This window comes from Giraffa tippelskirchi, chromosome 12 (assembly GCF_054371585.1).
Source record: "Giraffa tippelskirchi isolate mGirTip1 chromosome 12, T2T-mGirTip1v1.2.pri, whole genome shotgun sequence".
Taxonomy (NCBI): Eukaryota; Metazoa; Chordata; class Mammalia; order Artiodactyla; family Giraffidae; genus Giraffa; species Giraffa tippelskirchi.
In genome coordinates this window covers 12,910,684-12,935,461 of record NC_137286.1, presented here as the reverse complement: position 1 = coordinate 12,935,461, position 24,778 = coordinate 12,910,684, and the positions used below count along the sequence as shown (strand labels likewise).

General features: G+C 38.4%; 1 protein-coding gene across 7 annotated transcripts in view; it reads right to left on the bottom strand.

Moving 5' to 3' along the window:
* Positions 1-11,282: 11,282 nt before the first annotated feature.
* TRIP11 (thyroid hormone receptor interactor 11) overlaps positions 11,283-24,778 on the bottom strand; it is a 67,476-nt gene continuing 53,980 nt past the window's right edge. For 6 of the 7 annotated variants that reach the window (XM_081548159.1, XM_081548161.1, XM_081548165.1 and 3 more), the window contains 5 exons: positions 19,099-19,180; positions 18,156-18,270; positions 17,575-17,691; positions 16,451-16,595; positions 11,283-13,282 (listed from right to left, as the gene is read on the bottom strand). In XM_081548159.1, coding sequence (XP_081404285.1) covers positions 13,062-13,282; positions 16,451-16,595; positions 17,575-17,691; positions 18,156-18,270; positions 19,099-19,180 — 680 coding nt within the window. In that variant the 3' untranslated portion in view covers positions 11,283-13,061. Of the gene's footprint in view, positions 15,300-16,450; positions 16,596-17,574; positions 17,692-18,155; positions 18,271-19,098; positions 19,181-24,778 lie in introns of all 7 variants that reach the window. The other variant, XM_081548162.1, reaches the window with a different exon arrangement.

The following is a 24,778-nucleotide window of genomic DNA, read 5'->3' as shown; positions in this document are numbered from 1 at the left end:
CCTCCCACTCCAGCATTCTGGCCTGGAAAATTCCATGGACTGTATAGTCCATGGGGTCGCAAAGAGCCAGACACGACTGAACAACTTTCACTTCACTTCACTTTGAAGGGTGGTGCTTTGTGGTTTCTTTTCTAATAGAAATAGCTCAATATGATGTTTGCTGGTAAAATGACACATGTTCTCATATTATGCTCTATAGGTTGGTAGTCTAGGGCTAACTGTATGGCAGCTCTATCTTTAAGGTACCAGAGATTCAAGCTCCTTTCATCTTATTGCTTGGCACTCTCGAGACCTTCCTCTACCTCGTCCAATATGACACATTACAACCACACCCACAATTCAGGAAGCAGGATAGAAATTGATAGTCACACCTCAGGGGAAGGGACACTGGGAGAGATGGTCTATGTTCTGAAAGATCTCAAACTACTTACCTGAAAATCTGGAGTTTTCTTACTGTGACAGCAGAGAATGGATATTAGAGGACTAGCAGCAACCTCTGCTCCTTGAAAGGAAAGCCATGACAAACCTAGACAGCCTACAGTGAAGGAGACCCAGGTTCGATCCCTGGGTCAGGAAGATCCCCTGGAGAAGGGAATGGTTACCCACTCCAGTACTCTTGCCTGGAAAATTCCATGGACAGAGAAGCCTGGTGGGTTACAGTCCATGGGTCGCAGAGTCAGACATGACTGAGCAACTAACACTTTCACTTTTTTTCAGACAGAGTATTAAAAAGCAAAGACATCACTTTGCGGACAAAGGTCCACTTAGGTAAAGCTATGGTTTTTCCAGTAGACATGTTTGGATGTGAGAGAAGAACCAGAGCGCCAAAGAAGGCTGAGCGCCAAAGAACTGATGTTTTCAAACTGTGGTGCTGGAGAAGATTTTTGAAAGTCCCTTGGACTGCAACAAGGTCAAACCAGTCAGTCCTAAAGAAAATCAACTCCAAATATTCATTGGAAGGACTGATGCTGAAGCTGAAGCTCCAATACTTTGGCCACCTGATGTGAAGAGCCAACTCATTGGAAAAGACCCTGATGCTAGGAAAGATGGAAGGCAAAAGGAGAAAGGCAGAGGATGAGATGGTTAGATAGCATCACTGATTCAATGGAAATGAATTTGAGCAAATTCTGGGAGATAGTGGAGGACAGGGAAGGCTGGCATGCTGCAGTCCATGGGGTCACAAAGAGTCAGATATGCCTTAGCAACTGAACAACAATAGCAACCTCTGCTAGAAACCATTAGGAGCATCAGTTTAATGCTCAATTTCTCTACTTTCTTTTCCCATCTTTATTCCCTAGTGAAGATATTTCTCCATTGTCATTTGTACTGCAAATATTTTCCTCAGTTTGTCTTTTGCCTTTTAATCTTGTTTATGATATTTTTGGAAACACATACATTTTGCATTTTTTTTAAGTATTTAGATGACTTTATCCCATCCTTCATGGTTTCTGCTCTCCTTGTCATGCTTATGTTAAACATACAATGACCTTTAAAAGTATTAGTTCTATTTCTCTGGAGAAGCTGGACAAATACGGGACTCTAAGCTAAAGTTTTTAACCTTGCTGAGCTTCAAATTGTGAGCTGTAAAATGGGTCCAGTGGTTAAGATCCAACACTTCCAAAGCAGGGGGCACGGGTGATCCCTGGTCGTGAACTCAGATCCCACATGCTTCACGGGACAATGAAAAAAAAAGGGGTGGGGAGCAAAAATATATCACAGTATTGTAAAGGAGCTAGTGTTCATAAAGCACCTAGCAGATGCCGAGGCACAGTAGGCTCTCAGAAAGGGTTAGTTCTTTCTCCCTCTCCTTCGCTCTCCCTCTTTCTCTTCCCCATGAGGCACTGATTGGTCAACAGTGCAAGTACTGACCCCCACCAGTCTTGAGAATGTTAAAAAAGAACATTGCCTTGAGGAGGTGACCAAGTCCTGAACCTTATAACTCATTTACTGTAACCCCCTAATTTTAAAAATGTGAAAACTAAGGCCCAGAGAGATGAACTGATCCAATTTTACCCAAGTTCATATCATTAGAGGCAGAATAGGGACTGGAACACAGGTTTATGAACTTTTGCTCCAAGATATCTTCTCCTGATACATGTGGTCTCATGTATACTTTAATGTAACCAACTTTTCGAGGATGTCAGGATTTTTTGCACATACTTGGAATTCTCAGGAAATTCAGCAAATCGTGAAAACACTTGGACTTTTCTCATGGATTGTTTTAACTGATTGTGGTTTTAACATATAACCAAGTATAAAATATGAGATCTTTACAAAAAGATTTTAAGTAAGCACACTCTTTGCCATGGGGCCCCACGAGAGCAACACGCAAAAAATATAACAGCATTCTGCTAATTTGTCATCTCTGTTTTCTTCTGGCCTGTTTGCTTCCTGACACATAATGGATTGAGGTTTGGGGCAAAGTTAATATTTTAAATATAACTTTATAATAGAATGATGTCCAAATTATCTCATTTCCTCCTATTTACAGTCTACACAAAACAGTGACTCTCAGATTCTTGAATTTACCAGACCAGTAAAATCAACCCCTTCACAAATTAGTGAGAATATTATTACACTGTCAGCTTTTAATTGCTAAATAAAACAAAAAATGTATACAACTATTATATATCATGTCACCATGTTACACAAAAGAATGGACTTTTAACACCAAAAGTAGGAGAGACTGTGGAAACTTCTCTATGGATGCAGATGGGATGTCAAATTTTAACAACACTCCCAGAGAATTCTGGAACAGGAGAGGCATACATTATTTGACCATCTCTATTGTTCTACTAAAAGGAGTAAGATTGGCTCTTTAGTTACTACAGTTTTAAGACATGCTATGTGAAAATGCTTTCAAACTAAAAAAGGGAAGTAAGTGAAATAAGAGTTGAAAGTCAATCTTGAGTTGATAATCATTGAAGCTGATGATGGGTACACGGGTTCATTATGCTTCTCTCTCTACTTTTGTGTCTACATCCAAAATGTTAATAAAAAGTTTTTTTTTAATTCTTTAGAAAATATGGCATAATGTTAAGATTTGATAAAGCTGGGTAATGAGTATGCAAGTATTTATTCTGTATCCTTTAAACATACTTTCCTTTAATTTTTGTATTTACAATCACTGCTTTGAAGTTTTTGTGGGCTAAATTCAACACTTAGACCCACGCAGTTTCTCCTAACTGCTTTTTTCCTATGTATGGGTCACACTTTCTTCTTTGCTTCACTACTAATTTTTGGCTGAAATCTGGACAATTTAGATTATGCTTGTAGCGCTATTGATCCTGATATTTTTGATTTTTAAAAACTTGATTGGATTTAAGCTGAGAAATTTGTGTCCCTCAGGAGAGACTGCAACTGCTGATGGTTCTGCTGTTTTTATATTATTTTTATCTTTTGGGGAGCTTCCCTGGTGACCCAGTGGTTAAGACTCTGTGCTCCCAATGTAGGGGGCAAGAGTTCCATCCCTGATTGTGGAACTAAGATCCCACATGCCACAGAGCACGGCACCCAAAAAGAGAACTTCTGTTTTCATCTTTTTTACTCTGGCTTCCCAGAGGGTGCTCCTGCATGGCTTCGTGGTCAGTAGAGGCTGTGCTCATTAAACTCCTTGAGCCCAAATTATTTCTGTCCATTGTAGTGGATCTGCGTATGGATTGAGAAACTCTCAAAGGCCCGTCTCACGATGGCTTAAGGCTTTTCTTTCCACAAGGCTCTCTTGGTTCCCATCAGCCAGGGCCCTTCCATGGCTTCCTCAGTTCCAGGGACTCCCCATTAAATTCCTACTGGTGGGCCACTTTGCCCTACGTGAAGTGCAACTTCAGGCTAGCAACACTGGGTTTTCACCATGTTTCCTTCCCGGTTCACCGCTGGTGAGTGACAAAGTCATGTGTTTTTGCAGCCTCCACCCCCCGCCCCGGCCCCCATTATTCAATTCACCTCCCTTGGGCCACTGGTTTCCATAGCTGATTGGTACTAGAGACACTGGGAGGTCTGGTGAGTGGGGAAGCTGCAGGCAGGAAAGCTACAGATGTCAGTGGTTCTTAACCTGCAGCTCCAGAGGTTTTTCAAACATCATTATTTTTCCATTTCTTATCTGCCTTTGGTCTATTACCAGAGCCCCCAGATGGGTGTTTTTGACCATTTTAGCTTTATACTGTTTTTTGTAGGGAGGATTGGCTGACACTTCACACTGCCCTGCCCAGTCAACCTCCTAATATCCTTGTTGTCTCTTCTTACATGTTTAGAGTATTTCACACATACACAGATACAAATTAAAGGATGACAGCAGGGGTAAAATTACTTTTCACCATGTAAAACTAATGTCTAAAGGGAAAAAACCAAAAGTGAAAAGACTTCTAAAAATGGAAGTATTAATTTCTTCAAGTAGCAATTCTGTGGAGAATTGATGTTTACCATCATCAATATTTTTCAACACAGGAGCTACAGTTGGCAAGTGTGGTCCTAAAGGGAACAATACAGTTTGAATTCGCCTGTATCCAGACTATTCTAGTAGTAAATTTGCATGAGGCCCTGCAAATGCCTTAGAGAAATGACTTTGAAACACTTCCAACATTTTTCAAAGACTATACATTCCATATGAGTTTTCAAAAATAAAAAATTACCTCATTAGTCTGCAACTTGTAACTTTATCACCACTATCCGCTTTTTATTCACAGAGAGTGCCTGAAAATCCTTTTATAAAGGGATTAATGCGTTAACTCTTAAATGACATGGTGGTTCTTTAAATACAGCTAAACGGAAGGAGCTGCATAGGAAACCCGAGCAAATTTGTTACTGTCTTTCCAACTTTTTTCTTTCTTTTTTAATATTTACTTTATGTATTTGGCTGCACCAGTGAGATCCTTTAGTTTGGCATGTGGGATCTTTTTCAGTTGGGGCATACAAACTCCTGGTTGTGGCATGTGGGATCTAGTTCCCTGACCAGGGATCAAACCCGGGCCCCCTGCATTGGGAGTGTGGAGTCTTAGCCACTGGACCACCTAGGAAGTCCCTCAACTCTTTTCTTTAACTGATATATTTCCCTGCAACACTTGGGATGATCCTTGCTCTGGGACATGAATGCCCTTTAAATACATATCCATTTACCCATGGGTCCAGAGGGCTTGAGACTGATTCACCATTGTTGGAGGGAATCTTCTCACAATATAATGTCCTTCAACATCTAAAATGCCTCATAATTTACAAAATAAAACAATGTGTCTTACATTTTTAACAGTCCAAATATATCTAGAAAACAACTTTACAAAACTCTTAAGTTACATTAAGTTCACAAGTATTTTCAATCACTGAGATTTAATTCTTGAGGGTGAAAAACAGTTCACTTAAGTCTAAGAATATCAGAGGTGAAAAGGAGAGTACGCTTGTAAAAAAAAAAAAAAAAGTCACAGCTGAAAATGATCACAGTCAAAATATCATTATAGTGCAAAGTACTAATTTCTCAACCCAAGAAGGGCTAAAAGGCAGATACACAGCAATAGCCAAGGCAGAAAATCAACTAAGGGTTCAAATATTTGCCTTAAGGGGGATGCATTTATGAACATTCTTGAATTTTTCTCTATTTCCAAAACAAATATTGTTGTAATTATAATGGATTAATAATTTACTGGATGTATTAAATTATAATAATAACATGCCATAAAACTCTCAGATATATGATATATATTCACATGACCTAAATCCCAAGGATAGGAAAACAAAGTTCAAGTTAGTAATAATTGGTTTTCCAATAGAATGGGTTTCGGCAAGAACTGTTTTTTAATCTATGTGTCCTTCCCAAAAGCACTGACAGATGTTCAAATCTCCCAGCTAACAACTCCCTCCACCCTACTTTCCTCTCCCATTATCCCCTTGCCCAACCTGATTTCTTAGAAGAGTTGCCTATAAGCACCATCACCACTTGCTCAGCACCTACTCAACCTACTTACCACGGCTTTTGTTCCCACCATTCCACCAGCACTTCTCTACCAACAACTTCCTGAGCCAGTTCCTAAATCTAAGAGATTCTTCTTACAACGTATCCCACCAGAGCAACAAGCACTTCACGCTTTTCACCTCTCCTTACCTTCTAGAAACAACACTTGGATTTAGCAACACCCCATCCCTGACATTCTTATCCACTTTTTGGCAGTGATCATCACAACTTCTAACATCTGTGTAGAACTAGAGACTTTGGTAGGCATTTCCACTAGTGGTACATTTATTCATTTAATAAATATTATGAATGAACATCCTGGATTGTGAAGTCAAGTGGGCCTTAGGAAGCATTACTATGAACAAAGCTAGTCGAAGTGATGGAATTCCTGTTGAGCTATTTGAAATCTTAAAAGATGAAGCTTTAAAAGTACTGTAATTTTGTGAAATATAGCATCTCAGTTTGTTTCCAAGGCAAACCACTCAACATGACAGTAATCCAAGTCTATGCCCCATCCACTTATGCTGAAGAAGCTGAAGTTGACCAGTTCTATGAAGACCTATAAGACCTTCTAGAACTAACACCAAAAAAAGATGTCCTTTTCATCATAGGGGATTGGAATACAAAAGTAGGAAGTCAAGAGATACCTGGAGTAACAGGCAAGATTGGCCTTGGGAGTATAAAATGAACCAGAGCAAAGGCTAACAGAGTTTTGTCAAGAGAACCCACTGGTAATAGCAAACACCTTCTTCCAACAACACAATGACTCTACACATACACATCACCAGATGGACAATACCGAAATTAGACTGATTATATTCTTTGTAGCCAAAAGTGGAGAAGTTCTATACAGTCAGCAAAAACAAGACCTGGAGCTGATTGTGGCTGAGATCATGAGCTCCTTATTGCAAAATTCAGACTTAAATTGAAGAAAGTAGGGAAAACCACTAGGCCATTCAGGTATGACCTAAATCAAATCCCTTATGATTATACAGTAGAGGTGATGAATTCAAGGGATTAGATCTGGTAGACAGAGTGCCTGAAGAACTACAGACAGAGATTCGTAACACTGTACAGGAGGCGGTGACCTCACCATCCCAAAGAAAAAGAAATGCAAGAAGGCAAAGTGGTTGTCTAAGGAGACTTTACAAATAGCTGAGAAAGGAAGAGAGGTGAAAGGCACGGAAGAAAGGGAAAGATATCAAACTGAATGCCAACTTCCAAAGAATAGCAAGGGGAAATAAGAAACCCTTCTTAAATGAACAATGCAAAGAAATAGAGGAAAACAATAGAAAGGGAAAGCCTAGAGATCTCTTCAATGGGAGATATCAAGGGAACATTTCATGCAAGGATGGGCAGCATAAAAGACAGAAATGGTAAGGATGTAACAGAAGCAGAAGAGATTAAAAAGAGGTGGCAGGAATACATAGAAGAACTACACAAAAAACATCTTAATGGCCCAAGCAACCATGATGGTGTGGTCACTCACCTAGAGCCAGACATCCTAGAGTGTGAAGTCAGGTGGGCCTTAGGAAGTATTACTACACAAACTAGTGGAGGTGATGGAGTTCCAGCTGAGCTAGTTCACATACTACAAAAATGATGCTGTTAAAGTGCTGCACTCAATATGCCAGCAAATTTGGAAAACTCAGCAGTGGCCATAGGACTGGAAAAGGTCAGTTTTCATTCCAATCCCAGAGAAGGGCAATACCAAAGAATATTCAAACTAGCATACAATTGGGCTCATTTCACATGCTAGCAAGGTTATGCTCAAAATCCTTCAAACTAGGCTTCAGCAGTAAATGAAGAGAGAACTTCCAGATGTACAAGCTGTGTTCCAAAGAGGCAGAGGAACCAGAAATCAAATTGTGAACATCTGTTGGATCAGAGAAAAAGCAAGGGAATTCCAGAAATACATCTATGTCTGCTTCATTGACTACACTAAAGCCTTTGACTTTAGGCTATGGGTCACAATAAACCGGAAAATTTTTAAAGAGATGGGAGTACCAGACCACCTTACCTGTCTCCTGAGAAATCTGTACGCAGGTCAAGAAGCAACAGGTAGAATGAGGCATAGAATGACTCGTTCCCAACTGGGAAAGGAGTATGACAAGGCTATATGTCCCACCCTCCTTAACTTATATGCACAGTACATCATGCAAAATGCCAGGCTGGATGAATCACAAGCTGGAATCAAGATTACTGGGAGAAATATCACAACTTATGCAGATGATACCACTCTAATGGCAGACAGTGAAGAGGAACTAAAGAACCTCTTGATGAGGGTGAAAGAGGAGAGTGAAAAAGCTGGCTTGAAACTCAAAAAAACCCCAAAAAACTAAGATCATAGCATCTGGTCCTGTCACTTCATGGTAAACAGAAGGGGAAAAAGTGGAAGAGTGACGTATTTTCTTTTCTTGGGCTCCAAAATCACAGTGGATGAAGCCATGAAATTAAGATGCCTGCTCCTTGGAAGAAAAGCTATGACAAAACCTACGCATCGTATTGAAAAGTACAGACATTACTTTGCCCTCAAAGATCTGTATAGTCAAAGCTATGGTTTTTTTCAGTCGTCATGTACAGGTGTGACAGTTGGACCATAAAGATGGCTGAGCTCCGAAGAATTGATGCTTTCAAATTGTGGTGCTGGAGAAGACTCTTGAGAGTTCCTTAGACTGCAAAGAGATCAAACTAGTCAATCCTAAAGGAAATCAACCCATAATATTCATTGGAAGGACTATTGCTGAACCTCAAATACTTTGGCCACCTGATGCCAAGAGTCGACTCATTGGAAAAAGACTCTGATGCTGGGAAAGATTGAAGGCAAAAGGAGGAGGGGGAGGCAGGAGATGAGTTTGTTAGATGATATCACCGACTCAATGGGTGTGAATTTGAGCAAATGGAGAGAGTGAAGGACACAGGAGCCTGCTGTGCTGTAGTCTATGGGGTCGCAGAGTCAGACATGACTTGGTGACTGAACAACAAGAGATGAATGAACGAGTCATTTGATCCTTACAACCCCTTAAGTTTAATGCTGCTGCTGCTGCTAAGTCGCTTCAGTCGTGTCCGACTCTGTGCGACCCCATAGATGGCAGCCCACCAGGCTCCGCCGTCCCTGGGATTCTCCAGGCAAGAACACTGGAGTGGGTTGCCATTTCCTTCTCCAATGCATGAAAGGGAAGAGTGAAAGTGAAGTTGCTCAGTCGTGTCCGACTCTTAGTGACCCCATGGGCTGCAGCCTACCAGGCTCCTCCATCCATGGGATTCTCCAGGCAAGAGTACTGGAGTGGGGTGCCATTGCCTTCTCCATAGTTTAATAGGTGGGCATTATTTTAGAGACAAGAAAAATCAGTTACACAGTGAAAGTATTTTGTTAAAGGTCACATAGAAAGGTTCAAAAGGTTTCACATAGAAAGGTACTGCAATCCATCTCTCAACTTTAAAACTCATGTTCCTTCCAATCCTACCACATGAATAGTTAAAAATATACAAGTTCTGGGACTCCCCTCGTGGTCTAATGGTTAAGACTCTGAGCTGCCAATAGAGGGGGCAGGGGTTCAATCCCTGGTCAAGGAACTAGGATCCAGCATGTTACAAAGTGCGGCCAAAAAACCAAACAAACCAAAAAAACAAGTTCCACATCTAAGAAAAACTGAATACATAGCCGATTATTTTGCAGAAAAACCAAGAGCCCACTGATGCATACTATCACCTCTGGAAAAAAAAAGTCTGGCTAAAACCTCTCAGATCCTCTTTGCACACATAACCTTGAGCATCTATTAAATTGTTCATAGTTAACATTTCCAACGCTCAAACACTATCCTAACAGACATCCGGTGAACACTTGAAGATATTAGCTTCAGTAGTTCATCAACTGCTGTTATAAACAACATGTGTAAGTCATTTCTCCCCCTTCTAAAGAAAAAGTCAGCAGCTGTTTGCTAAAAAAGTTTTTTTTTATTGTGGATGAAGACATTGCCAGTTTACATATATCATTTTTATTTGGACTAGTTTTTCTGCCTTGCAGTGCTCCTGAGAAATTCAGAAATGCACTGACTTTAGTTCCATAAAATACAACCCAGTATTAAGGCTGGACTGTAAATATTCTATAAGATATTTCCCTAAAAGTCAAAAGACAACTTATCAATTTTAACTAGACAAACCTTAATAAGTTAGAAAGTAAAGACTGGCAAATAATCACAAATGTCAGATCATTAAAAGTACCATTATTTTCTCCATGAAAGTGAAAATTTTTTCCATAGGAATATATAAATGTTATACTTGATGTTTACAAAATTAAAGATAAATTTTTATTAATGGAAGATGTTTTAAATACTTTGATACATGAAAAACTTCATTAGCCTTAAAAATAAAATTAATATGCCTTAAGTATGACACATAATAGTGCTTTATCAATAATTCTTATTTCTCTCTTGTTCCTGAAGCATTGCTGTTTTGTTTCCCATCTACTGATTGGAAAAGTATGTTGACTTTTCCCTCCTTTCAACTGTCCATTAAAAGGTTAAAATAAACCAGAGGCTTTATTTGAGAGGGATATTTAATAATTAATTGGATGGTTTTAAGAAAGTCAATCCTTTTCCCCCATGTTTTTGTTGTTTAGTTTTTAACTCAATAATGGCAGAAACTAAAAAATAACCATGTAATATAGCATTATACTAAAATCAAATCCAATGGCTGGATGAATTTTCTACTACAATAAAGCAGTTGAAAACCATTAGCAATGTTGTGGAAAACTGTGGCAGCGATGGTAAAATTCAACCACAAATTTTAGTAAGTTTCTAGAGAAATAAACAGTAAAATTACTGTAAAGTACTGTAATAAAATTAGCATTAGCAATGTCCAACTGCTAACATCAGAATTATATGCTTCATCACTATATGATTACTAAGAAGATTCCTTGAGCAGATGGTTCATCTCTGACACAACTTAATTCAGAAAAGTAGATGAGTTATGTCTGGTTTAGATCAACAAACACTTAGTATGCATACCAGTGAGCTATAGTTTCGATAATGATACAATTGAAACATTAGGTACTACAGCTTTAGGACAAGGTCACATACTTTTAAAAATAGCAGCCATGTAAGGTCATGTTGGGATGTTTAGATATGCAATCCACCCATAACAGCTTTCCAACTTCTGTTAAACTATGGGGTGAGGGGGGATAGGCTGTTTGGAAGCAAGAAAGGAAATACTGAAAATATCATAAAAGGCATTTAAAATATGATGACATGCTACTTATACCCACCATACATCTCCTTTCCAAATTAAAAGAGGACATTTTTTTCTGTTATTATATTCCTTCAAAATAAAGGACTGTGTTGTCTTTTTTTTTTTTTTTTAACTGAGAAACTTTTATTTCAGATGCTCCACACTGAAATGAAAATTCAATGGCAAGCAGCAAATAATTTAGGATGGTCAGTGAAAGTATCTTTGAAAGGACCTTATAAAACCTAAGAGTAATCATTTCATAGAGAAACAATAGTGGACAAAACAGACAGGAGGCAGTTTGATAGTTCTAATATAGAACTGGTATGACAACTTCCTTTAAAGTATACTAAATAAAGAATGGCAATATAAATAAGTTAGCCAAGGAGACAGGGAACGTTCCGAAGCAGCAATGTCTAAGTTACTAGATTCTCCAGAAAAACAAGCTTTATCTAGCAACACATAATGACTTCCAATCCTCTAAATACAGTACAAAGTATACAGTTAATCACAGCAAAATTTACAAATGACCAAATTTAGCCCTGGCCAGAGCCAGGACTATTTACACATTTGGATTAGTATCATTTTCCTTATTATACAGATGTTTCTATTTTAAAGGCATATCGAAATTTACAAAATTTGCAAAGAAATGTCTTTAAATATACAACTTCAACAACTTATACAAACATGAACATCCTGATATAATTAAATTCCAGCTCAGGATATTTATGAGGGGTTTCTAAGAGAATTAAAGGGATACTCCCTTACCATTAAGTTCCAAACACCTGGTGCTCATGATGCCCAAGTGATTTCACCGCCCTCGTGACTGTGACGATAACGGACGACCCCTGGGTGGCCGTCCCTCTCACGTCAACACCTCAGACAGAGGCAGGAGGTGGTGTATCTAGGGATATTGCTGATTATAGTTCTGTAAATGCAACTGTACAATTTAACACTTAGATCAAAGTTGTGAGTAGGGGTGTGGAAACATTTTAAGATGGTATCTTTAAAGAGACACTTTATCTCTTAAAGCAACGCCATACAGTGACAATATGAACTTAACAGTGAAAAGGAAGAAGCATCTGATAGGTTCAGCAATGTAGAAGGATCTCAAGGGAATTATGGTTGAGTGAAAAAAGGCCATCTCAGGTTACACACTGTGTGATTCCAGTGAATGGCACTCTTGAAATGTCAAAATTATAGAGGCGCGTCGTGAGGGGTGCCACAAGGTAAGGAGCTGCGAGGGAAGAAGGTGGCTATGACTGTGAAAGGGGGGCAGGAGGGGATCCTGGATGAAACTGTGCTGTCTCTGTACTGTGGTCACATGAATCTACACACACGATGAAACTGCAGAGAGCCAAACAACACACCGTCTACCTCGGGACACCTATCACCTCCCAGGGACAACCTTGTTCTTGGCCTAAAGATAAATAATATATGCTTTAGATCAATTTTTACACTATGTGGACAAGCCACTACTATTTTCTTCTTCCCTTTTTTTTTTTGGTAAATCTACTGATTACCTTTAAAAGATAACTATATGTCTCTAGTTTAAATGAGCTTGAAAAGGAAAAAACTGATATATAGCTACTAGTATTTTTGTCTTTCTTTTTATTTTTCTTATTTTTGTAAATTAAAATTAAAAAGAATGTTTCTAGCTTAACTTAGGTCAAATGAGAAGGGAAAAAAGGAGATAAGATAGCAAACACTTCCTCCTTTAACTCTTGCAATTTCTAAAAGCATTAAGAATATTAGTATTAAATTTAGAGAAAGTATAACTGCAAACAAATACACGACTTTTTCCAAAAGGCCACTGTGTGATAAAGTACATACACATAGTGTTCATAGTTTTTTTTCTTTAAAGTGCTATATATGTCATCCCTGGCTTGAGAATAATCTATTGCTTTAAAAGGTCTTTCAGCACAACTCCGGCACTGTTGTCAGGCGACACCGGCAAAGGCGTAAATGTGGGCAGAACGTCTGAGATGGGTTTCAAAAGGAGATGCCCAGACCCGCCAGGTCCAAGTCCAGCTGGGTTAATGAGAGGCACAGCTGCAGAGCGGGGAGCCAGGAATGGATTCACATCTGTTCTTCTACCAGCCCTGGATTCTGCTGTATCTAAATGACAAAACAAGGATGATTTAGTCTCCCACATATTATCTGGTCACTGGTATACATGTGTTTTAGGTTCTGAGATTTGGCCCCCAAACAAATTTAACTTATATGCTGCTAGGTTCTGGATCTGATAAGCAGGGTCTATGAAACACAGAAGGTGAAAGAGGCAAAAAATAAGAGAAAGGAATGGGAGAGAGAAATATTTGTATGTAGAGCTAATATAATTAAACACATTAATATTGCTGTCTTATACTTATTACCAGTTATGTGTGTTGTGTTGTGTGCTGAAAAGTGTTAGTTGCTCAGTTGTGTCTGACTCTTTGTGATCCCACAGACTTAGCCCACCAGGCTCCTCTGTCCATGGAATCTTCAGGCAAGAACACTGGAGTGGGTTGCCATTCCCTTCTCCAGGGGATCTTCTCAACCCAAGGATCGAACCCAAGTGTCCTGCACTGCAGGAAGATTCTTTACCATCTGAGCCACCAGGGAATTCCCATGTATATGGAATGAGGTAGGGAGGGAGAGACTCAATCAGGTAGAGACCTGTGCACCTAGAGGGGACAAAGAAGAGGAAGGGGATTACACAGGCAGAGACACTCTCTGGGGAGGGAGCCATCTGAACCGCATAGGGGGCTTCCCAGTTCTGGGATTAATGTCATTTACTATAACAACAGTTTTCTAACTGTTTTCTTGCCTATGTTACCAGGCAAATTCTATCTAACCATTTGAAAGATGGGAGGACTTAAGAACTTGTTTTGCCCAAATAATTAAAATGGTCATGAAAAAAACTGGCATCCATATTATAATAACAATCAGATTTAATATTAATTTACCAGAACAAAAAGCAATGTATGCATTAAACAGTCATTTTAGACATTCAAAGGTTTGAAAACAATTCTCATTAGATTATTTTTCTGTGAAGTCAGGCTGAACAATTAAGTTTTTACTGGAACAGCACTTAGTTTATGCCCTAAAGTCTTAGGGGACAGAATTCTGCTTTATTACTCAAGGCCCTTAACAACTTCTTTGTTTAGAGACAAGCAACCCCTCAAAGATACCCTCTTCAGCCATGGGAAACTTAAATAAAAGAGGCCTCTAAAACAAAGGAAGCATTGAGACAAATGTATCAAATCTACTTATCTCTGAGCACCCCTGGGTCCACAAGCTGTACTTTTTCCTGTGAATGACAATTTTCCAAACTCTGAAATAGCTATATGGTAAGCTCTGGCTTTTGTCTCTGAGCAACACAAATCAAGCTGGGCATGTGAGGAGAGAGGGGGAAGGGAGACCCTGCCAAAATAAATTTTGGAATCTTGAAAGATGCTAAAACTGGGGTTTCCCTGGTGGCTTAGTGGTAAAGAATCCACCTACCAATGCAGGAGACATGGGTTAGATCTCTGGTCTGGGAAGATCCCACATGCCTTGGAGAAACTAAGTCCACGCGCCACAACTATTGAGCCTGTGCTCTAGAGCCCAGGAGCTGCAACTACTGAAGTCCGCATGCCCTAGAGCCTCTGCTTCACAACAAAAGAAGCCACTGCAATGAGAAGCCCATGCATGGCAACAGAGAGTAGCCCCTGCTTGCTGCAACTAGAGACAAGCCTGCACAACAATGAAGACACAGCACAGCCAAAAATTAATTAATTAAAGGAAAAAAAAAGCTAAAATCTAGTATAACAAGAAAAAACTGTTTTTAGTATAGTCTACACATTAAAGGTAAGACTTTTCTAAAGCCTAAATTTAGTAGACAAATCTTTTACCTAAAATAATTTTACTACTTTCACTTTCTATAAAAGTTCAGAAAAAAAAAAAAAAGTTCAGGAAAATAGAAATATTCATCTAAGTAAGGACTAAAGAAGGCTTCCCTGGTGGCTCAGACGGTAAAGCGTCTGTCTGCAATGCAGGAGACCCGGGTTCGATGCCTGGGTTGAGAAGATCCCTTGGAGAAGGAAATGGCAGCCCACTTCAGTACTCTTGCCTGGAAAATCCCATGGATGGAGGAGCCTGGTAGGCTACAATCCTGGGGTCACAAAGAGTTGGACACGACTGAGCAACTTCTGAGAGCTGAGAGAAGGACTAAAGAAGTTCTTAAAATTTCAGAATATAAATTCAGTATTTTACCCAAATTTAAGTACCGAGCAAGTGACATAAACTTGAGAGTATGTAATATGTACCTTTACAGTCCACCTAGCAAACATGTTAGTCTATTAAAATATGAAGATTTCAGATAAAAGATATATCCCTTCCAATAAAGAATCTGTACAGAGTCTAATGGGCTTTCCTAGTGGCTCAGATTGTAAAGAATCCACCTGCAATGCAGGAGACCCGGCTTTGATCCCTGGGTTGGGAAGATTCCCTGGAGATGGGAATGGCAACCCATTGCAGTATCCTTGCTTGGGAAATCCTATGGACAGAGGAGCCTGAAGGGCTCCAGTCCACTGGCTCGCAGAGAGTCAGACACAACTGAGTGACTGAGCACGCACGTGCACGTGAAAAGAGGCTAATGGATTACACTTCAATTTGAACTCCAGAAACGTGACCGCCCGCCAATACAGGGGGTGTGAAGAGCATAAATAAGGGTCCTTACAACCTAGTAGGACAGAAAACTACATCCACATATTGTAGAACCACCAAACCATTTGCTCCCAGGCGGCCTTTCAACACCTAAGAACTCTTCATAATGTTCTTGGATGTCTAAGCTAGTTTACTAAACTGCTCTTGTAAATATTATTAACACACCAACTTTGGTCACTGAGTGTAACACTCAGATTATCACACGGAAAAAAATCTTTCTCTAACTATATAAACTACAATTCTAACTCTGATTAGCAATAAGCACTATCAGTGAGAAAGGAAAATGGGTGAACAAAGGTTTATCAGTTCCACCAAGAACTCCCAAGAATAATTCAAGGTGGCTTATGCAGAGAGAGAATTATTCCAATATATAAAGGGAAAATATTTCATATTGCTTAAATTAACCTAAGCTAATTAAATATCAGATTGCTATAAGAATATATATATGAAGCCAAAATCTAATGCCTTACTGGAATTTTGGAAGAAGTCATTGCACTTTTTCAAAAACACTAAAACTTCAGTTGGTATCATTGTAAAACATAATCATAAATCATCAACTTTTTAAATTGTAGAAAAGAAAATAAGTATTGGTTTTACCTTTAAAACTTTCTGGTGTACTTGTATCTGGTTTTCTCCTTCCTGGTGAATCTAGAGGTTTCATATCATGAACAGAAAGCTTGGGTGGTGGAACAGATGGATGAGATTCTGTTTCTAGAAATTTAACAAAAAGTTCTGAAAAAGACTAAGAAGAAATATTTTGGATATATTAGGCAGATAAAATTATATTCACTACAACTAAGAAACTGTACCAGCTATTCTAATTCATGCTATCTGAATCATTTCTTTATAAACAAGCCTTATGAACAGTTAAAAGTGTTAGTACTCTAACTGATACACAGGTATCGACAGAAAACAAGCATCAAATAATCACATTTTTCTACAGTAGCACACAATCAATGAGTACAGTAAAAGCTCACCAGTAATATTATTATCAGATTAAAATAATTTTTAAATTTTATGCCACTCAATTTAAGAGTTCTATCTTTCACCAGCTTTAGGTAAGTCACCTATCCTCAGTTTTCTCTTTAGTTAAAAATAAATAAATAAGTAAATAAAATAAAGAAGTAAACTCCACATTCTAACTCACAGTGGTACTCAATTCAATTAATACTCATTTTAAGCCTACTGTATACCAGGGGTCATGTTTTCATGTTAATTAACTGCTACCTCCTACTGGAATGTCAGTTTATTTGAAGAAAAGCACTTCATCTATCTGGTGTGTAGCTTGCATTCTCCATGCTCAGAACAGCCTGACACACAGCAGGTGTTCAATAAGCATTCAACTGGCTCAGTGACTACATAGACACATACAGGCATAAAACAGAGCCTCTGTCTTTGAGAATTTAATAATTTAATAGTAAGAGACAAATGATTATGTGCTGATAGCAGTATGATCAAAAACAAAGGAAGGATCAGTTAATATTTTGAAAAATAAAAGTATCATGTAAACAAAATGTTAAAATAAAACCTATATGCAATAAAACTATTAAAACTGGCTTACTATCCATAAGCTAATCACCTCTTTGGATCTCAGTTTCCACAACTCCAAAATAACAGGGCTATATAAAATAACCTGAAAAAGAAGTCTAATTCTTTGCAAACGAATGCGATGCACAACGATGTCACTACTCCTATTCGGCAAGAATGAAGCCAACTCTTACACTATTAAGCAGAGACTGCTGACTTGGTCTCAGAGGTGTGCTGGGAACACTTTTCGATCCTCCTCCAAGCCACCCAGTCATCCACCTGGTAACACCGCCCTGGTCTTCAGTCAACAACTGAAAGATTATTTTAAAACAGAAAAATATGATCAATACAAGAAAAGAAAACAGAAGCATTTTTACATGATTTCAGATGGCAGTAACTCATGCTTTTCAAGTCCATTTCCCAGTTTCTTACTGATGGAAGCTATATATACACTGAAATATCATCCCACGCACTATCTCAAATAAAACCTGAGGATGGTCATCTCTTAAACTTTCAGCATTCTGATATGAATGGTGACTTATAAGTTATGTTTCATAACTAATAAGCTAATATTATACAAACTGCACAAATCTCTGTAGTATAAAATGATTCCATTTCTACATTATTGTATTCAGCAAAAGTTATATAAAATACAGGAAAAAAATATTTTATATGATGCCAATTATTTTAGTTATAAATATATTGAGATTCTTTTATATGGTGCCAAGTATTCTAGTTATAAATATGTTCAGAATGGCACTCAATGTTCAGTTACCTGATCCATTTCCTCCTTTTTGATACCTAGAATGCTTCCCATTAATCGTAACACTTCATGACGCTGATGTTTTGGTGTGTGGAAATGTCCAGTGAAGAGGTTTCTCATCAGGACTCTGAAAACAGAAACAGTGCAGGCTAACTTGCCAGTTGTCTCAGTATCCAGTGTACCCAAACAATAAATAATGAACATACAAATATTTAATTATACTTAAACAGCACTTAATTATAAATTATAAAGAACACTAAACAATAAAATATTTTAGGTAGCTTTAACAAAATCTTGACAAGTCTAATTAAGGAACACAGCAAACAACTCAAAATGTGCCCCTTTAAAAACATCACTTAACAAGCCACCCACTTTCTTCAATCAAATAATCAACTGAGACTGGTGCTTCATTAGTAATTCTCAGTGCCTGCTTAGGTTGATATCATAAGGAGACATTTCAGATTTCTCCCTCCCTCCCTATCCTAAATGGTGATGGACAGTTCTTGTGCTTAATGGTTATGCTTCTATTTCCCCATTCATTCACATTTATTAAAAATCTGCTATTAATATCTAAATCTTTAAAATGTTAGAGATACATACTACATGTATACTTAGGTTTCACACCAAATGCATTTGAGCAAGATATGTCCACTTAAGGGCAGTAAAGAGAACAAAAAAGAATGGTAAGAATAAACTTCATATTTTCAAAGTACTTCGTACTGTGGTGATCTCTTCCATATGGTCTTAAGAAAAAGAATCTTAAGCTAGGAAAATCTATTTAAAAACCAAGAGAAGGCAAGTTATTGACCCCTCATTAAAACTACCTGCAACTCATCACTATATAAGAAAAACAAAAGGTTTTTAAAAACTTAATCACACACATTTACATGTAGAAATTGTTTTTACCATAAAAGTGATACCCATAAAATACATAAAAGTAAAAGGCAGAGCATACTTGTCCACTTTTCCTTCTGTGCTATTTACTAAATTCATCAATTTCTTTTGTACATCATCCAGCATTTCTTGTTGGAGCTCATCTGTTTTAAAATACATGAATAAAGATAGTCATTAACTGATTAAAATAATCTGTATGAATATACAATGAGATTTACAATATCTTTACTTAATTTTGAATATATGTACTTATTATAATTAGGAATATTAAATTACGTCCATCTCTTCTTTGGTTCGGAGAATAGGCTCTCTGGTGTAGAAATTACCTAGAAGCCAGAGTATGCATTAATTCACATTGTTTACCCTCAATAAAATAAGCAATTCTTTAACAGAAAATTTAGAAACCAAAGGTTTTCATTCTTTTCAGAAGCTTAAGCGCAAACAAGAGATTTTTCACCGCTGCTTCCTTGCACGAAACATTTCCAGAGCCACTTTTTAACAGGAAAAAAACGGAAAGGACAATTTTAGATTTTCCTTTTTCCATTTTCCTGGCTGGACTGATTTTTGGTGAGCTGACGAAGAAAAGCAGCTAACACAATCAAGACCATGCATGGCTCAGGAGGCAGCTGCCAGGGCAAAGTATCCTGAGGTAAACTGCAAAAAATTCAGATCACTGGTTTTAACAGACGAGGCAAGATACTATATAGCTTATGACTGATTTAGAAAGATGTTTGGACTATTTTATTTTTAAGTTCTTAGTTATTTGAAAAGGAAGCAAAATGTGTAAAGTCTTGGCAGAACACTTGGAATCTAAACAGTCTTAAAAGCTAAGTCTAAAATTACAACAGGGAGAGACCCTGTTCATAATCAACCCTGCCATGGAGCCATGGATTCCTAGACTAAGGAACTCTCAGCAGACCCATGGAGTCTACACCTGTTTCCTCAGAAATGGATAGTTTGAGCCAAAGGAGATGCTTATTAACATCAAGCTAGATTACACATTTCATTCTGAAAGAAATGAAAAGGAGAACACTTTGCAGTAGAGCTCAACTTTTCAAATCAAGAAATATTCACATCTGAACACTAGACTTTGACCTCTTTCCACAAACCTACTCTTTGAGTTATGCAGCATTTTCCTAGTAGTAGCAGGATACAAGCTTCCTTATCCACTATAAGACTTGCAAATATCTCCTTCTACTCTGTGGGCAGTCGTTTCACTTTCTTGACAGTATCCTTTGAAGCACAAAAGTTTTAATTTTGATGAGTCTACTTTATTTTTTCTTATGTTTCTTGCCCTGTCTAAGAAGCCACTGCTTAAACTCAGTATCACGAAGATTTACTCCTGTTTTCTTCTAAGAGTTTCACAGCTTTAACTCTAAAATGTAGGTCCATGATCCACTCTGAGTTACTTTTTCTGAATGGTGTGAGGTAAGGGTCCAAGGTTCCTATATGTGTGGATACCTAGTTGTTCCAGTAGCAAAGTGTTGAAAAAACTATTCTCTTGGAATCTTTGTTGAAAATCAATTGACCAGAAATGTATGGTTTATTTCTGAATTCTCAATTCCCAATGCAGACCTCTGCAAATGTTTTTCTTTCTGCCTGGAAAGCTCTTTTCCATTGGCACTGCCTATTAACTCTTTACCCTTCACATCTCAGTTCCCAAGTCCCTTCCTCAAAGAAGTTTTCTCTGAACCTTACGTGTTAGGCCAGATTCATCTGCTTTATGTTTTCATTCTGCCTGTACAATGCCTAAAATTCTGATTTACAGTACTAAATATATATACAAAATGTCCAGTTTAACTGTTTGCAATGACTGTGGCTTTTCCAAATTGCCAAAATCTAAACTGCAAAATGTAATAAGCTAACTTTTACCAAAACAGAGATGGTTGTCATAACCATATTATAAAAGCAAGGTTTGTGTTTGGAAAATCTACTACAAACGTTTCCTTTCCTGTGTTTCCAGGGAAGAATTTGAGCTTGGACATTAAGAGACAGACAGACACTCAGAGACAGAGAGAACAAGACTATTATTTAAGTCTGGGTCAGAAAAAGACATTGTAAATTCTTAATGGACACATATATACTACGAACCAGGGTGCCAAGTGGGCCTTTCCTAGTGAAGGGGCCTTTTCTAGTACTCTATTCAGAGGAAGAATAGCAAGTAAGTTAATCTCTTGTTCATGTTCTGAATTAACCACCCCATTCCTCAACTAAAGTAAGAGCCAGAGGAGCACAGTCCTCTCTTTCATCCCCCTCCATTGTTCCCCCAGGCGATGGAAAGGTGGCAGAAGAGGAGGTCAAATTTAGCCGACCCCCATCTTCCCCTTCTCTGAGACTTCCCTTCTCCTATCTACTTTCTTCTAAAAACTAATGATTTTTATATTGATTATATTTTAAAATGATAAATTCTAGATATATCAGGTTATATAAAATATATTATTAAAATTAATCTCACAGTATCTTTTTACTTTTTAAATGTGGCTACTAAAATGTTGTTAATTCTAACTGTGGCTTACATTGTATTTTTTTTTTTAATGGATAACACTACTTTGGAGTATAACCAGAATATAACCATTATACTAGACCGTCTCATTAAAAAAGAAAAGATAAACCTGAATGGTTGGATGGCATCACCAACTCCATGGACACAAGTCTGTGTAAACTCCAGGAGTTGGTGATGGACATGAAGGCCTGGCATACTGCAGTCCATGGGGTCACAAAGAGTCGGACATGACTGAGCGACTGAACTGAACTGCAAACTGAATAACTAGACATCTTCAGAGTAAAATTCACAGCCTTGCTTCTGATAAAAATGACTTTAGTAAAATAAATTAGAAAAATTGAACTTTGCTCTATGAAAAATTGATCAAGAAATCCATCTTAATAAAGTTCAAGTAGTAAATATTTTCTTGATGAAAATTAGTTAATATTGGTAAAATTCTTATTGAAAGCTCTGTGTTCTGAAAGATATGGTCAAAACATCCTCGTGTGCATGTGTGCTAAGTCACTTCAATCATGTCCGATTCTTTGTGACCTCATGGACTATAGCCCGCCAGGCTCCTCTGTCCATGGGATTCTCCAGGCAAGAATACAGGAGAGGGTTGCCATGCCTTCCTCCAGGGAATCTTCCTGAGCAAGTGATTGAAACCACATCTCTTATGTCTCCTGCATTGGCAGGTGGGTTCTTTACCATTAGAACCACCTGGGAAGACCTCAAAACATCCTTAAGGCCAAAATAAGAGGGTACAAATTTCTTAAAAATTTCATTATCAGAATACAAGCTAGTCCTGAGCTAGTGAGAAAGAGAACTGACAGTGTGACTATTCTTCAAAACATGCAGAGGGCTATTTAAACTTCAAGTAGTCATTTAAATGGATACTGATACTTGAGTCTAGAAAACAACCTTGGACTTTGGGGGAGAGGGTTGGAAGGGTGGTATTAACTAGGAAAGATTTAGAAAAGAAAGTCGAATACTGACTTCAAAGGTCCCTACAGATTTGCTCTTTTCTCCAGGCATACCTATTCTCCTCCCATTAGATTCTCAATAGTTCTCCACAAAAACTGCACACTAATTCAAACCACAATTTGAAATCAGAATTGTATTTATATGGGCAGGCAAAATACAGTTATTCAGAAGTGAGTATCTAGCCAAATACAATATCCCTGTGAAATAACCTAAAAACATGCCAAAATAATCCTTTGGAAATTAGAAGGGGAAAAAAGGGCAGGGACAGGGTACACTTTAAAGTTGAACAACAAAGTAACTGGGATTGGTCTGGTTTAGGGCAAGAGTTACTCTGAATATCTGACATCCTAAAACCATATCAGAGCCTCTTCTCTGTAATACCGAGAGATGGTGCCAGAGTCTTCATCACTTGATTTAAAATCAAAAGTAAACATAAAATGTGAGTGACTACAACGAATCAGTACATCACAATTTTCCATTTTATTTGCGGTTAGCAACACTGTACTATAATACTGTCTTTAGAAAGCATTGTAAAATTAGGTCACACTCCTTACAAAGTCACTGGCTATTTTATGACTAAGCTCCCTTGGGCAAGACTCAAGTTTATTTAACAGCCACCTGACCAAGAAAGGGTTTCCCTGATGGTTCAGACGGTAAAGAATCTGTCTGCAATGTGCGAGACCTGGGTTCGAACCCTGGGTTGGGAAGATCCCCTGGAGAAGGGAATGGCAACCAACTCTAGTATTCTTGCCTGGAGAATTCCATGGACGGAGGAGCCTGGCACGCTACAGTCCATGAGGTCACAAAGAGTCAGACACAACTGCACGACTAATATACACACACTGAGAAAAGAAAGGTGGCTGGAGCAGGACTTGAGAGTCAGAAGACCTGCATGAAACCATGCTCCTGTCACAAGACCTGGAATATGAATCATGGTCCTGTCACCAGTGCCAGACTTCACTGTCTATTTTGCAAAATGAGCTTGCTTATCTCAAGAAATTTTGAGAGAATCTATTGAGTGATTAAACATGACTTTTCTAAATAGTAAAGTGCTATATAAAGTACTAGAACTCATTCATATGATTTCTTAAAATACCATCTTTCAACCTTGTCTAACTATTATCAATAATATGTATCACTTTGGTTAACATTAACATTAATAACTTTTCCTCCATTTTGCCTTGTCATCTTTACAAAGTCAGGCAAAGAAGTCAACACAAGGAAGAAAAGAACGTTAGAAATATGACTTTATTATAGGTATGTCTATAGATATAGATTTGTCGGGATAAAAGTGAGGAGAATATATGAGAGCTTTGCTCCAGAAAAAAAGGGACAAGACTGCTCCTTGCCAGTTATGGTTTTCTCAGGTGACTGAGAAATTTACGGGAGTGGTGGAGGCCTCGTCCTCATACCGTGCAGTGATCCCATAGAGAAACCCACTCTTAATTAAAATACTTGCTTCTCTGGGGTTTGCACATAAGAGCTGGCCATTCAGCGACCTGAGCAGCCCCAGTAGTCTTTGATTGCCAGAGGCGGAATCCAAGACTCTTAAGACGGGCTGAAACAACTCTGGGGTGACTCCTGGAGGAATTAAGCTCACAAGTAGCACACGGGCCCAGTACACAATTTCACTAGAGATTTTTATCCCTGACTAATTCAACTTAAAATGGGAAAGAGAATCTCAAAAACTGAAACAAGGGTGTCAGACTAACATTCCAGCAAGATTCATGTATAATACGTATGGAGCTCATACTTACAAGTATTTAGTTAATTGGGGCTTCTCTGGAAGCTCAGCTGATAAAGAACCCACCTGCAATGCAGGAGACCCCGGTTCGATTCCTGGGTCAGGATGATCCCCCGGTGCAGGAATAGACCACCCACTCCAGTATTCTTGGGCTTCCCTGGTAGCTCACATGGTAAAGAATCCGCCTGCAACTTGGGAGACCTGGGTTCGATCCCTGGGTTGGGAAGATGCCCTGGAGGAGGGCGTGGAAACCCACTTCGGTACTCTTGCCTGGAGAATCCCCATGGACAGAGGAGCTTGGTGGGCTACAGTCTATGGGGTCGCAAAGAGTTGGACGTGACTGAGCGACTAAGCACAGCACACAGATGTATCAGTAAACAAGCTGGGTCTGGTGTCTTACTTGCACTGGCCTAAAAAATAAATTTAAATCTGATATATTAAATCTAATATAAGGAGATTTAGCCTCTTTGGTCAATTAAATATAATCAAAGCAAAAGCTAGAAATTTGATGGTCTTCTTATTAACAGAATT